Consider the following 16,057-nt stretch of genomic DNA (forward strand, 5'->3'; position numbering starts at 1 on the left):
CTTTTCCAGATTCACACCTTTTTGTAAATATATAGACAAGTTTCATGTGCTCTAAAATTGTGTCAGTAGGATACACTCCGTCATCCAGGCTGGAGTACAGTGGTGCAATCATAGCTGCAGTCTTGACCTCCTGGGCTTCAGTGGTCCTTCCGCCTCAGCCTACTGAGTAGCTGGGACTACAGGCATGCACCACCATGCCTGGCTGGTTTTTTATTTTTAGTAGAGCCAGGGTCTAGCTATGTTGCTCATGCTGGTCTAGAACTCCTGGGCTCAAGTGATCTTCCCACCTCAGCCTCCCAAAATAACAGGTGTTAGCCATTATAACAGGTGTTATAACAGCCTCCCAAAATAACAGGTATTAGCCAAATTAACAGGTGTTAGTCTCCCAAAATAACAGGGATAACAGGTGTCAGTCAGCCATTGTACCTGACCTGGATGTAATGATTTGTAAATAGTTGTTTTTTTTGTTGTTGTTTTTTTTAAAGAAACAGGTGCAATTTCTTCCTTTGGCTGAGGAGGCCACTTAATATCATTGCTAGGAGGATTAAAATGAATGATCCCTTACTTCTGTTTCCTCAAAATAGTTAAAGTTTTAGCAGTCCCATAGTCTCTTTTAAAAGAAATCGTATTCCACTATCAAATTCAGAAAAATTTTAGAGTTCTTACTTTTGGAATACACTTGGTTTTGGAAGGTTCACTGTTAAAGGTTTTGAAAGCTCTTTCCTCTTACGTTACACTGTTTACTTCCTAGCTGCCATTTGAGTTAGGAACTGTGTTGCATTGTGCATTATTATTTTGGGTAGTGCACACTGAAAAGCTCCACATGTAACCCAGCCTAACTTCAGCAATTGTAGATTGTGTGACGACTGGAAGTACCTGTATGTGTACATGCTAGGCAAATGTGTTGTGTTGCCTTTCTTCAGAAAGTGCATCAGGACAGTGTGTCTTTGTTCCTTGAATTCAGTTATGTGAAGTAAATCTTTTGAGGGTACCTCTTTCTCCACTTATTGGTACAAACTATGCTTTCACTTTTGACAAGGATCAGTAGGCAGTTTAACTTTTGCTGCTAGTTGATTTCACCTCTTTGTGCTTCAAGAGAACTCACTTTCTTTCCACACAAGTGTTACTTCTACGAGATTTTTACGTTACTGACTCAGGTAGGCACTGTTCCAGCTGGCTGTTCAGTCATTATTTCTCAGGGTACCTGGGTAGCATGGTGGCAGTATTTCCATATAATCTCCTCCACTCCATAGATGGGTTTGTCTACATGGCGGAGCTTAACAGCAAGACTGGTTGACGGGATCTTTGCTTTCTTTTATTCTTTGTGTAGCTGTTAAGGAAGAGGAGATTATATGGGACAAAAGGGACATTGTTGTTCCATCTTCAGAGAGACATTTCATCATAAAGAAATGAAGAAAAATTATAGTGGGTTAGTTAATATTTCAAATGTCAACATCTGCAGGAATGAAGTCACTGTCTGACTCTCAGAAATGCCAATGGAATGATCTATGTTATTAACAGAGATCCTTTTACATTTTAATCATGGGGTCTCCTTTGCCATGTATTGGAATTCATTTAGGATAATGGTCTATGTAATAATATTGGGTTCCTAACATGATTTTCTCAAATTAAATATTTTTAAATCAACAGAACTGAAGGGCCAACCTGGACATGCATATCTGGAAACATTGAAAACACTGAAAGTTGTGCTAAATGATTCTGAAAATAAGGCCCAGGCATCTCTGAGTGTCCTTAATGATCCTGCCAAGGTGGAGAAGGCCCTGCAAGAAAAAAAGGTAACATATATTTTCCATGTTAGAACTCTAGTGCTTCTTCTAATATCTCCTCTTACATATTTTGAAATGTTTTTTCAGAGATTAAAAACAGTTGGTCAGTTTTGTTCATCATTGGTCCAAAAATTTATGTATGATTTGAGGGTTAGTTTGACCTTACATAAAAGAAAATACAGTTGTTAAATATTTTTTCATAGAAGAAAAGCATATTTTCTCCTTCTGCTGTGATTAGCTTAAAGTTCTCAACCTGTTCATAATCTGCTAAACTATCTTTAATGAAATGAGGACTATCAGTCAATGTGTTGATGTATACTTTTTCTGCATCGAATAGGAATATTTCCCTGGTCATTTAGTTGAGCAGCTTTATGGCTCTGCACTATTTTATCAGATGAAAAGGAGAGCAGCCATTGAGCACTGCACACTTGGCCCACACTTGCTGTGCCATTCCCTTGGTGTTTAGTGTTGAGAATACATTGTATTGCTCACACACAACTCATGAAGAAAAAGCTTTAATTTTTATGATTATGCCTATTTTTTTGTGAGCTGTTCATGTTTTGTTTTGTTTTTTGATTTCCAACTTTTATTTTAAGTTCAGGGGTACTTGTGCAGGATGTGCAGGTTTGTTACATGGGTAAACGTGTTGTCACGGTAGTTTGCTGCACTCCGTATCAAGCCCAGGATCTATTAGCTCTTCTTCCTGATGCTTTCCCTCCTACCATACCCCACCCTCCAACAGACCCCAGTGTGTATTGTTCCCCACCATGTGTCCATGTGCACTCATCATTCAGCTCCCACTTATAAGTGAGAATATGCAGTATTTGGTTTTTTTGTTTGCTTGTTTCTGCATTAGTTTGCTGAGGATCATGGCTTCCAGCTCTATCCATATCCCTGCAAAAGACATGATCTTGTTCCTTTTTATGGCTACCTAGTATTCCATGGTGTATATGTACCATATTTTCTTTAACTAGTCTATCATTGATGGGCATTTGGGTTGATTCCTTGTCTTTGCTATTGTGAATTGTGCTGCAATGAACATAGTGTGCATGTATCTTTATAAGAGAATGATTTGTATTCCTTTGGATATATACCCAGTAAGATTGCTGGGTCATATGGTATTTCTGGTTTGGGTTCTAGGTCTTTGAGGAATCACCACACTGTCTTCCACAATGGTTGAACTAATTTACACTCCTACCCACTGTTCTTTTTAGATAAAAATTCTTTCTAATGCATTTTAAAGTGACTTTTGACTTTATATAGCCCATTTTGCTATTATCTGTGCAGACACATTGTTGTGCATTTTTTTAACATTTTAAAACATTTTCCAGGCCCTTGATGAAATCCTTGAGAATCAGAAACCTACATTACATAAACTTGCAGAAGAAACAAAGGCTCTGGAGAAAAATGTTCATCCTGATGTAGAAAAATTATATAAACAAGAATTTGATGATGTGCAAGGAAAGTGGAACAAGCTAAAGGTCTTGGTTTCCAAAGATCTGCATTTGCTTGAAGAAATTACTCTCAAACTCAGAGCTTTTGAGGTAAATCCAGAGGCCACTGGGAGTTTAAGTTTATTGCAGAGTAAATAGTAATTATCTTGTAAGATTCACATATTTATTATTTGAATATTTTACATTCTTTCTAGACCCACATTTATTATGTATTTAAGTTGGGACTTATCAAAGATGTACTTTTAATGTGCTGGAGAGCACATTTATTTCCTTTTGCCTGGAAGCAAAGTCAAAAGTAGAGTAAACTGGACCTTGAAGATAAGAGAAAATAGCTTAAAAATAGTCAGAATAATGTTTCAGGCATGGAGGGTCTGTGTGAAATACAGACTGTTGATTAGATTATAGTGGTAACTTGATTGGGGTGGTAGAAATAGCCCAAGTAGTAGTAAATTGCTGAGAACTTTAAACTACTTTTTGTAGGTTTTTGACATTTGAAGTCAAAAGTCAGAGAGAGTGGGAAGGCAAATAGTTCCAGGGACATGAAAATGCAGAAGCAGGATCCTTCACTACACCTGAAAATGTCGACAGATGCAGCAGTGATAAAGTTTAAGAGGAAGGGATAAATGTGAGGACATATAAGGAGAGAGTCAATGTCAATAGAAGTCAGTGTCAGATAGGACAGGTTGGATTTTAACATTCTGCCCATAAGAAAAATGGAGAAGCAGAGTTTCCAGGTCACCTGGTATTTTAATAGGAAAGCTCTGGGTGGAGAATGAACCAATCACACTCTCTCCCTGCAAGGCTTCCTATCCTCCCAGTGACTCCTTACCTTGGTCTTTTTTTTTTTTTTTCGCCATCAGTCAGGGATCTTTGTCTTTTTGAAATTTCTTATTCACTGATCTATACCAAGATGTACTCTTAATGAGAGCAATGCCTGGCACAGAGAAGGCATCCAATCAATATTTTTCAATGAATGAAATGAAATTAGCAAGAGGAGATTTAGATTTAGTTATATCTCTATATATCTATATACTGAGAGAGAGAGATTCCCTTGGAAGCTAAATCCAAATATGTGTAGCTATATCTCTCTCTATATAGATCCAAATATAGAGCTATATCTCTCTCTCTGTATATAGACGTATATGTATGTATGTATATGTATATGTATGTATGTATATGTCTCTATATATAGACGTATATGTATGTGTGTATACATGTATATACGTCTATATATAGAGAGAATCTAAATCCAAATCTATATATATGTTTAGATGTAGATCCAAATATATGTAGATACAACATATATATCTACATATATTTGGATCTACATCTAAATATTATATCTACATATATTTGGATCTACATGTAAATATATATAGATTTGGATTTAGATGCTAAGCAAATTTGCAGAAGGAATGTTGCCCCCCAAAAAGTGCAAAGATTGAAAGTGAAGACAAAATTAATGAAAATGTATGTTTGAAAATCAAAGTCAGAGAACACGTGGTAGAAGAGGAGCTGGAAGACCTCACAGATTAGTGTGGAAGGGATCCAGCCAGATTCCCTGAGTGGTCACCACTGAATTTGGAGGAGCGTTCTTTGACTTAGGAACTAATGGGTAGTTCCAATGAATGATCAGCAGAAGACACTGATGGAGGAGTTGTGTGTATGTGTGGGTAGCTGTGTGTGATTGTAGTGACAGGAGGTAGTTTTTCTCTAGGTGTAACCTGCAGTTCTTGATGGAGATCTCATTCAAATAAACCAGTAATTAGGGAGAGAAATGTGTTTTGTGTGGCTTAGTATTTTTGACTCATTTACTTATTTATTTTTTTAAGATGGAATTTTACTCTGTTGCCCCACGCTGGAGTGCCATGGTGCGATCTTGGCTCACTACAACCTCAGCCTCCCGGGTTCAAGCAATTCTCCTGCCTCAGCCTCCCGAGTAACTGGGACTACAGGCACATGCCACTACACCTGGCTAAAGTTTTATTTTTAGTAGAGACGAGGTTTCACCGTGTTGGCCAGGCTGGTCTCAAACTCCTGACCTCAGGTGATCTGCCCTCCTCAGCCTCCCAAAATGCTGGGATTACAGACATGAGCCACCGCGCCTGGCCCATTATGCTTTGTGATGGTCTCACTTCTCATCGTGTATTATCAGTTGTAATTGTTTCCAGCTTTTAAAATGAGCATTGACCTTTTCTATAATTCTAAAGTTTTTGGTTATGGTCCCAGCATTGGATTATCAGTGATTCTCAACTGGGGTGATTTTACCTTCCAGAGGATACTTGTAAATTTCTGGAGACATTTCTGCTGTCGGAACTCTGGGAAAAGGCTTCCAGTGGGTAGAGACCAGGGATGCAGCTAAACATCCCACCATGCACAGGACAGCCTCCCACCAAAATAATCATCTGGTCCCAAATGTCAGTAGTGCCAACGTTTAGCAATGCCGCTTAAACATTTCCCATCTTTTCAAAAGATCATCTCTTTGTTTTCAGATTTAAGTCCCAAGTGTAAATGGAGTTTAACCTCAGGGTTAGTCTTCTGCCTCTTAAAAGTGTATCTGAGGGTCAGCTAAATGTATGCTAATATTTCAATATGGAGCTTAATGAGAATAAATATTCTCCCAAAACACAAAAGAGTCCTGTGGTTATAGTAATCCAGCTTTAGGCTTTGGTAGGTTGTTGCTATTAATGTAGCAAATCCAGGCATGAAAAGTGGTCACTTGGAGTGTGTGCTAAATATTTATTTCCATTAAAAATATCCAACATAAACTATGCGTCTGGATATTTAAGTGTGTGTTGTTACAATAGCAGATTTGTAATGTCCAGTTATTTTTTTATTTGCTTCTTGTGTGCTAACTGCAAGATTATAGTTAAGGAATACAGTGTCTGTATTTCTTAATTGTATAACTCTTTCATTGAAATACATGTTTTATTTTAAATTCATAAGAAAACTCCTTTTTTTTGCTTTACAGGAATTGCTGGTTACTTAACTACTCATGATTTACTTGGGAAAACTTTAAGCTCCAGCCCTCAAATTATTAGATAATTACAATAAATATTTACTTGCTGATTATCATTGTTTTCCCTTTTTCAATGACCTGATAGATAATTTTTTAGGCATTTAATTATTTTTGTCTTTAAGGCATGAAGCACAGTAGGTTTTAGATTCAATGCCAATTCATAATAAAGTTTCATAGGAATAAAATAGTTGACTTGTTTATTTTTAAAATGCATTTTTCATATATGAGTAGCGTTTGAAGCCTACACATTGGGAAGAAATTGAATAACATAGAAATACTTACAGCGAACATTTAGAGTTCCTATTCTTCCCCAATACCATTTTCTTTCCTGGGGGCAGCTAATATTAACAGTGGATCCTTGTACATTGAAATTGGACAAGAAAAATGGACAAATATTGCTAATTCTTATAATTTTTCCCCACACTATGGAAACAAATGATATTGGAACTCTGTGAGGTACATTTAAATCTATAGTCCAGATAGAATTCGGAAGTGAATCCCACTACTTAATAACATCTTTCATTGATACAGCACATTTAAACTTTGAAGGTGTTTTCGTGGCTATGTGCTTGCTTTTTTCTACTATCCTTCAATGTTTGTAAGTGGCTGTTAGTTGTGTGCAAATTTTAGTTTTCTGTTATTTGTTGGCATCATAGTGTTTTTCCTCTTTTGCCTGCATTTCCTTTGTCTCCATGGCTGGTTCCTTTTGTGCATGTAGCGATTGGACCTACATATTCTTACTCATTGTGTCATGCCCAAATACATTCTTAAATTATTTTTATTTGTGCCATGCCAAAGCAATAACCTCCATTCCGGTACTTACGAGGTAAAATATTCATTGTTACTTTTATAAACTACTGTACCCCTTCCAGGTGACAAAACATTTGAAAATACATGAAATGGGTATTTCTTTTTTCCATTATTGATTTTACTGACTGGATTTTCCTGTGAATCATAGGGATAAAATATTATAAAATCCCAAGAGGCTACTTATAGATCTCTCCTCACCAGCAGTAATATCTTTGGAATTAGGGGCTGCAAGGTATTTCATATTACATATTTCCTTTTCCTTATTCAAGAGCTTCTGCCGTGTGTATAACTGGGAAATCATGAAAGATGCCCCCAAGGCACACACCAAACTGTCTTCTATTTTCCAGCGCTCCTGTCTTTTCAGGCTCCTTCTCCAACCCCTTCCTTCTGGGTTCAGGCTCTCCTGCAATCTCTTGCCCTGACAATTTCATTACCCTTTAAATCCGACCCCCACTTCCTGTCTCTTCTCTCTAGAATTCATCTTTCACACCAATACAAGAGGTGTACTTCTGAAAGGATCTGGTTGTCTTCACTATTAATACAAGTTAATACAAAGTGCCATTAATACAAAATGTCCCTTTCTTGCCCTGAAGCCCTCCCTGCATCTCCACTGTGAGCTGAATCAGGTGGGGAGAATACAGTGGGTCACCAAAGATCACCCTAGACTATAGCCTTTCTCTGGAAATGTCACATACTTGCTAGGAATTCACATCCTCCTCCTCCTCTCTGCTCATCTGTCTTCAGCCCAGCTCATCACTACACCCACAGCTAGATAATCATTCCCTCCTCTGTGATTCAACTGCGTGTCATTTACACCTTCACGACACATCTCAGGCTGTCTTTTATTATGGTGAGAAGTGTGTGTCTCTCCTCCCACGAGGCATGAGCTCTTTGAGGGTTGGCTCCCCGTCAGGCATAGAGCAAGTTAGCAGATGTGAATGTAATTGATGTGTCGGGCCTCTCTAGTGAGAGTGGATTGATACAGTCTAAATGCCTGGTTATCCTAAGTGGCAGGACACCTGTGTAGTCATGCCTCTTCCTTCGATTGTTGAGCAGTCAAAGGCACACATGAATGGACTTGCTCTGACCCGGAATCTGGAAGCGGGGGTGCTGGAGCTCCAACAGGCAGAACCAGGTTTTAAAAGTACTTTGGAAAGCATTTTAGGGTAAAAATGCAATACTTTCTAAGAGTAATATTAGTACAGATGATTTAACCCTGTTTAGGTAATATATAATTGATTTCTCATAAGGGTTTTTTTTTTTCTTATTTGTGAACACATTTTACTTTACTGAAGGGAATATTCATATATTCCCTACCTTAGATTTAAGGACTTTATTAGTTTTTGATAAATAAGTGTAGTAGCAATGTCATTGTTTGTCTTCCCTACTAAGTGAGAGAGCACATTTTCAAGGTTGTGATTTTGAGGTTATTGAATATTAAAAAGTGAAACAAAATAGGAACCTTGCAACCTTAAATTACTGTTTTAATTCTGGCTTCACAGTATTTTTTTTTTTTTTTTTTTTCTGGTCTATATCTTAAAAAGCTGTGGACATTCCAACAGATGGGGGAGGAGCAAAAAAAATTCCAAGAATTTAGCTGTAATCAAGTCTCCGGAGGTAGTTGTGTACCTTGGAATCTTACTGTCTTAAATCCAGATTTACCAAGCTTTAAATTACCTCCATCCTTAGCTGACAGGATTGGGGGTGGGAGACGATGTGAGTTAGGATCAAAGGAATTGTTTTAATGACCTTGCAGTTCCTTTTCTGTGATCCCATAGCAGGGTGTTGCCCAGGTGAAATGCTTAGAAATCATTGCTTTTGAGCAGTAGTGGTCGGTGTAGACTTTGACCTTTCCAAACTAGAATATTTGATATTTTGATTTTCAAAAAATACTGTATTAGTAATTTTATATTTATTTGAATATTTGTGAGTAAAAACAGGAATGAGAAATGGCTGCCCCAGATTAGTACTTAGTTTATTTTTTTTTGCATGTGAAATAATGACATTTGCTTTAGAAATTTACTAGCAGTTTTTATATTTTGTTTTGATTTATAAGAACTGAAGTCCCTTAAAGAAGTGTGTGTGTTGGCCGGGCGCGGTGGCTCAAGCCTGTAATCCCAGCACTTTGGGAGGCCGAGACGAGCGGATCACGAGGTCAGGAGATCGAGACCATCCTGGCTAACGCGGTGAAACCCCCCGTCTCTACTAAGGAATACAAAAAAATTAGCCGGGCGTGGTGGCGGGTGCCTGTAGTCCCAGCTACTCGGGAGGCTGAGGCAGGAGAATGGCGTGAACTTGCAATGAGTTCACGCCAGGAGGCGGAGCATGCAATGAGCCGAGATCGCGCCACTGCACTCCAGCCTGGGCCACTGACTGAGACTCCGTCTCAAAAAAAAAAGAAAAAAAAAAAAAAAAGTGTGTGTGTGTTCTGTAAGCAGATGGAGGTGAAGAAAAAAAATCATCATTATTGTAGATTAGAAGCCTTTAAGTGCATCAGCTGAGTAATTTTTAAATGGACAGAGAAACACTATTTTCATGTGAGCTGTTCCACGATCTTTGTAACCAACCTCTTTGCTGTGGAATTGTCTTAAAGATGAACTGCCTTTTGGTATGTTTGAAAAGCACAGGAAACATCTGCTACAGGTTGACTGTGACAATATTTTGCTCAGGGAAAGAGGAGATAGGATAGGGAGAATGGAAGGCAGAGCAGAGCTCCCTGTCTCCTGCCTTCACCCTCACAGCATTGATTTTCGGGACTTATAACCCTTCCCGCGCCGTGTGCCACGAGGTGGAAACGCCCAGTGAATCTGCAGCTGCCAAGCACTTCTGAAGGGTGGGCCTTTCCTTCTGTACCGATTCCTTCCCATGAGCTATATTTGGCCAGGTCTGGCCAGATATATAAGCAGTAGCGGTTTGAAGCAGTTACAGGATAGAACAAGCATTAATGTTGGCAGCAATTAAAAAGGTGAAATCTATGCTTACGCAAACACGTGCTCATCTTGTCCGTTCATTCCTGTGGTTCCTCTGATGGGACATAAACACCAAAACTTGGATGTGGTAACTCTTATGGTCTTAATCTTGGTAATAATAAAGGAGTTAGTTTTGTAGATCTTAGTATAATAATCGCTACCATTTAGTGCATTCTTCTATGTGGGAATCTCTGTTTTTCAGAACAACCAGACAAGATAGTTGTTATGATTCTAATTTTACAGATGAGTTACTAAGGGTCAAAGAAAAATTAGTTTCTCAAAGCCCCATGGCTAGGCAGGTGTTGAGCTTGGTAGTCAGACCTTAGAATTTCTTTATTTGGGCACACTGTCTCTTTTAGAACACAGCATGGTCAGAATTACATGCAGGATTTTTAGTAGTGAAAATATTACAGTGTGTACAGATTCCCTTCTATTCCTTTCCTCACTGTTGGGATGATCCATTGGCCTACATGGCTTGTCTGTCTGTTGCTTTTCTCTTTCTTTTTTCTCACGTCGAAGTTTAAGAGGGAGAGAAGGAACAGATACATGTGAAATGTGTGTTCCCTCATGGGTCTGTGTGTGTCAGAGAGAGTGTGGGAAGGAGGGAGGAAGGAAGGCAGTCAAGTCCATAAAACTTCCTCATATGCCAGTGACTGGAGTAGTTAAGGCCATTTTCTCAAGTCAAAGCCAATTGTGGTTAAAACCTCCTTGAAATATAATGCTTCCATATACACTTTGAAAATTTTTGGCTGAGGAGACCATCAGTTTTCCTTATTCAAAGTACAGTTAATGAATTTCCCAGTTATATAGCAGTAATGCATTTTTAAATTTTATTTTATTTTTTATTTTTTATTTTTTATTTTTTGTGACAGAGTCTTGCTCTGTTGCCCAGGCTTGAGTGCAGTGGCGTGATCTCGGCTTACTGCAAGCTGCGCCTCCCAGGTTCACGCCATTCTCCTGCCTCAGCCTCCCAAGTAGCTGGGACTACAGGCACCGCCACCATGCCTGGCTCATTTTTTTTTGTATTTTTAGTCAAGGTGGTGTTTCACCATGTTAGCCAGGATGGTCTCGATCTCCTGACCTCGTGATCTGCCTGCCTCAGCCTCCCAAAGTGCTGGGATTACAGGCATGAGCCACCACGCCTGGCCCCAGTAATGCATTCTTTAACAGTGCAGAATGGAGATTAGCAGTGCAGGAATCTGTGGTGACAAGTTAAGTGAGAATTTTTAAAGTCGTATTTTATGAACTCTATGAATGTCTTCACACTTTCTCTCTTTTTGCACTTCTGTCTTTTTTTGGATGCCCCACTCTACCCGCTCTGAGCATGTCTTCCCAAGATGCCTTCTATGCTAAGATCTTGAAATGCTGGAGCAAACACAGAAATGACCTGTAACCAACTGAAAATATATAAGGGTAGCATGGACCTATGGAATCATGTCAGACAGACTGGAGAAGAGAGGAGGAAGCAGCTTGGGGAAAGTGTGCAATGGGACTGAAATGGCTTTCAAAACTGTGCCAAGAATAAACTAGATGCAGAAGTGCTTAAACAGGATGGTGTAATATTAATGGAGGACACACAGAGAAACCTAGCTGGATAAGCACTTTTTACTTGCCATCTTCAACAGAGAATGGCTTTCAAAACTAGAAAGTATGGAATAGTCATTACTGAGAGTGCTTTAGAGCCTGAACTAAGGACCACAGGCAAAAGCACTCAGAGTTCCTCCAGATGCATAAATCTGCATCCCAAGTGGAATTTTTACCCATGATCTCAGGGTCAGTCATGTCATAAACTTGTGAGAAATTACCAGAAAAATGGAGATGGAGAAATGTCCTAATTAAGAGGACACATTAGTTTTTAGAAGCTGAAGCTATAAAGTAAGTTTGATGTCAGTTCCTAGCCAAACTGTAAGATAAATAACCGACTAGAGATCTTATATGTGCTTAGGAAAGAATGTGGTGGTCACCAGGAATCAACAGGGATACCACTAATAGGCCTTGTCCAGACTCATTTCCTTTAAGTACTACTTTTCTTTTCTTTTCTTTTCTTTTTCTTTTTCTTTTTTTTGAGGAGGAAGACTAGATTATTGGATGCATAGAGTGATAACATCTCACATTTGGAGATGCTCTCTCATTTAGTTCAAATAATGCTCACAAATGAACATTCTTGGCAAGTCTTGATTTCACCAAAGTGTTTGAGATAATCTCTCATAACCTTGTATAAAGTAGTTAGATCTTTGTGATCAATTCAAACATTATAAGGATCAGAATAGGTGGTTCTGGGTGGCATATTTTAAGGACATTAAAAATCTGATGTAGATTCCAGAGCATGTTGATCAGAGTAGTGAGCAATACCTAGATGTCATGTCCTGCAGACATCATGGAAGGAATTGGGAACATGTCATCAGCAGAAGACTGGAGAAAAACATGGCAGTTGCCCACCTATGGAAAGAAATGACTTTGGTATTAGAGCTCAAAAGCTCAAATTATATCTACTTATTTGCATTCTCTTTTTATTTTTCTTTTTTTTGGGGGGGGGTGCAGAGTCTTGCTCTGTTGCCAGGCTGGAGTGCAGTGGTGTGATCTTGGCTCACTGCAACCTCTGCCTCCCAGGTTCAAGCAATTCTCCTGCCTCAGCCCCCTGAGTAGCTGGGATTACAGGCGCCCCACCATGCCCAGCTAATTTTTGTGTTTTTAGTAGAGATGGGGTTTTACCTTGTTGTCCAGGATGGTCTCAATCTCTTGACCTCGTGATCCATGGCCTGGGTCTCCCAAAGTGTTAGGATTACAGGCGTGAGCTACTATGCCTGACCCTTATTTGCATTCTTTAAGGCCCAGTTCCAATGTTACTTTCTCTCTAAAGCCTCTTTCTCTTTGCAAAATGTTTTCACATTTGTCTTTGAACCCTTATCACCATACACAGTAACTAGATTATGTATACAGTAGCTGCTTAATAAATGTTGGATGAAAGAATGGAGCAGAGCAGTGACTGTCCTGAGTTCTCAGATAAAAAGGCATCCAACGGCAGAAATGAGAGCCATCTATTGTATTCCCTCCACCGTGCTATTTGTTCATTCCTGCTCTGAGTTACTAACTTTAAAGAAAAATTGTTCTAAATTATATCAGAGAAAAATATTTTATAGCTGATTAAACTTAGAAATGCATTTTTTCCCTGTAATTTGCATTTTAAATCATACCTATTGTTTGCATTTAAGCAAAAAGAGCTAGTGTTTGGAAATTTTTAGAATGGTTACTAGCCTGTCGTCTCTTGAGGATTTTAGTCAAGAATGAAGAAAGTAATCATTTTCAAAGTTGGAAGCCTTAAAAAAAGAAATAAACTAAGCGAAAATGATACCATCGGAGCTTTAAAAAGTTGCCTTTGTTCCAGTGGCGGTAGATCTTGAGATGTAGTAGACTGAACGTCATGGAGTAATATCCCTCTCCGTTATCGTGTTCGATTTAGGCTGATTCAACAGTCATTGAGAAGTGGATGGATGGCGTGAAAGACTTCTTAATGAAACAGCAGGCTGCCCGAGGAAACGACGCGGATCTACAGAGGCAGTTAGACCAGTGCTCTGTGAGTTTTGCTGATCTGGGGAATTTGTCATAAATAATGTTTTGTTCTTTTTCTATGTTTTTCGCTGCTATTATTAAAATTGTGAGAATATAACATAGCATTAAATCTAGATAAAATATCTTTCATCATAAAGCTTTTATGACTTTATAGCTAATAAAAGAATGAAAGATTCATCATGTTTTTACTTCTGGCCACGGTTATAGAATTTTGAGAAGTTATAGAATAGAGAACAAGAACAATTTTAGTTCATTAGAAGTCATTTTATATTGCATTTCTTGTGCCACATGGTAAGGATTTAAAAAAAAATGTACAAATGAATTTGAGAAGTGTCTGTTCATCAAATTCATTTGTTAAGTATGTTTTTCTTAAATCCTCACCATGTGGCACAAGAAAAGCAATATACAATGACTCCACGTTGTGCACATGTATCCTAGAACTTAAAGTATAAAGAAAAAACAACCCCCCCAAAAAAAATGAATTTGCTAGTAATAGTGCATGCAGTTTATATTTGGTTAAATCATTAGGCTTCTCTACATTAATTAAAAGACTGTTGCCTGCTGAGAGTCAAGTATTTCTGATCTAATTTGTCAGATGGCTATATCAAGCACCCAGGTGAAATGAGTTTCTTATGGCACAATATTTCTTAAGTAGTTAGAAGTAATGACTCTTAAGCAGTCTGCTTCTATAATATTTGCAGGGAGATAAGCAGACAAACTATAATTATGGCATCCACTTATATAGTAATGAACTCAACATGCATCTTTTATGTGTTTAGGCATTTGTTAATGAAATAGAAACAATTGAATCATCTCTGAAAAACATGAAGGAAATAGAGACTAATCTTCGAAGTGGTCCCGTTGCTGGAATAAAAACTTGGGTGCAGACAAGACTAAGTGACTACCAAACCCAACTGGAGAAACTTAGCAAGGAGGTGAGTTTCTCAACGTTGCTATCTGTGGTTTTCAAGAGATGTAGACTATAGCTGCTCTTAACTGACTAAATGTATTATGACCCATCCAGTTTGAAAAACAATGGTCTAAAATAACTCCAGCGTGGGTAGCGAGCTGGGGCAAAAAAAGGACATCATTTTTTGAATTAAGAGAGGGTGCTGATTGTGCAGTTTGGCTCAGGGCTTACCCATTCTTGTCTTAAACCTGTCTTGAAACACATTTATGACACTTGCTTTACCCCTAAAACATTTGAGTGTGATCATTTATTTACTTAGCAAATATTTCTTAATCAGTTGCCAACTGTCAAGCATCATTCTAGGCACTGCAGGTACAGCATTGAACAAGGAAGAAGAAACTCCTCTTAAGGAGCTTACATTCTAGTGAGGCAGATGGATAACAAATAATATCATGGAGGAGTAGCAAGGAGTTAGGGCTAGGTGGGTTATTTCAAATAGGAGGGTCAGGGAAGGACTTTCTGAGATGGGGACATTTGAATAAAGAACTGAGTAAAGTAAGAGATTAACCTTGTAAGGTTCAGATAAGAACATTCAGGCATGGAGAATAGCAAGTTTTAAAACTCTGTGGTGGGAATGAACTTTGTCTGTTTAATAGAGAATGAAGGCAGTGTAGAGAGGAGTTAGTGAGTTGGAGAATAGGAATATTGGAGGTTAGAGGTAGGCAGAGGATGGATTAGCTATGGCCTTGGAGGAAAGGACTTGGGATTTATTTCAAGTATGATATTACACAGAAAGGAATTTGAAGGGTTTGAACAGGGAAGTGACGTGTGATATAGATCTTTCAAGGTCACTCTGGCTTTTTGTTTTGTTTCCTTTTTTTAGCAACACTATCTTGCTCTGTCACCCAGGCTGGAGTGCAGTGGCAGGATCCTTGCTTATTGCAGGCTTGAACTCCTGGGCTCAAGCAATCCTCCTGCCTCCTGGGTAGCTGGGACTATAGGTTTTCACCACCATGACTAGATAATTTTATAAATACTTTTGAGCCAGATGCAGTGGTGCATGCTTGTAATCCCAGTACTTTGGGAGGCTGAGGTGGGTGGATTGCCTGAGCTCAGGAGTTTGAGACCAGCCTGGGCAACATGACAAAACCTTATCTCTATAAAAATTACAAAAATTAGCCGGGCATGGTGGTATGTGCCTATAGTCCCAGCTACTTAGGAGGCTAAGGTGGGAGAGTGGCTTGAGCCCAGGGGATGGAGGTTACAGTGAGCTGAGATTGCCCCACTGCACTCCAGCCTGGGTGAAAGAGCCAGACCCTGTCTAAAAAAAAAAAAAAAAAATTGTACAGATGGGGTTCTGGCTCAATGTTTTGGGACGCTGAGGCAAGAGGATGGCTTGAAGTCAGCAGTTTGAGACCAGATGCCAGTCTGGTCAGATGCTGCTGACTTCAAGCCATCCTCCTGCCTCAGCCTCCCAAAGCATGGAGATCACAGGCATGGGCCACTGCACTCGGCCTTTCTCTGGTTTTCATGTGAGT

At 38.9% G+C, this 16,057-nt stretch overlaps 1 protein-coding gene across 2 annotated transcripts in view; it reads left to right on the forward strand.

Moving 5' to 3' along the window:
* UTRN (utrophin) overlaps window positions 1–16,057 on the forward strand; it is a 581,550-nt gene that overhangs the window by 172,120 nt on the left and 393,373 nt on the right. For both annotated transcript variants that reach the window (XM_025381643.1, XM_025381644.1), the window contains exons 22-25: window positions 1,651–1,796; window positions 3,119–3,331; window positions 13,500–13,613; window positions 14,389–14,544. In XM_025381643.1, the coding sequence (XP_025237428.1) occupies window positions 1,651–1,796; window positions 3,119–3,331; window positions 13,500–13,613; window positions 14,389–14,544 (629 nt within the window). The remainder of the gene's footprint in view (window positions 1–1,650; window positions 1,797–3,118; window positions 3,332–13,499; window positions 13,614–14,388; window positions 14,545–16,057) is intronic.

This window comes from Theropithecus gelada, chromosome 4 (genome assembly GCF_003255815.1).
Source record: "Theropithecus gelada isolate Dixy chromosome 4, Tgel_1.0, whole genome shotgun sequence".
Taxonomy (NCBI): Eukaryota; Metazoa; Chordata; class Mammalia; order Primates; family Cercopithecidae; genus Theropithecus; species Theropithecus gelada.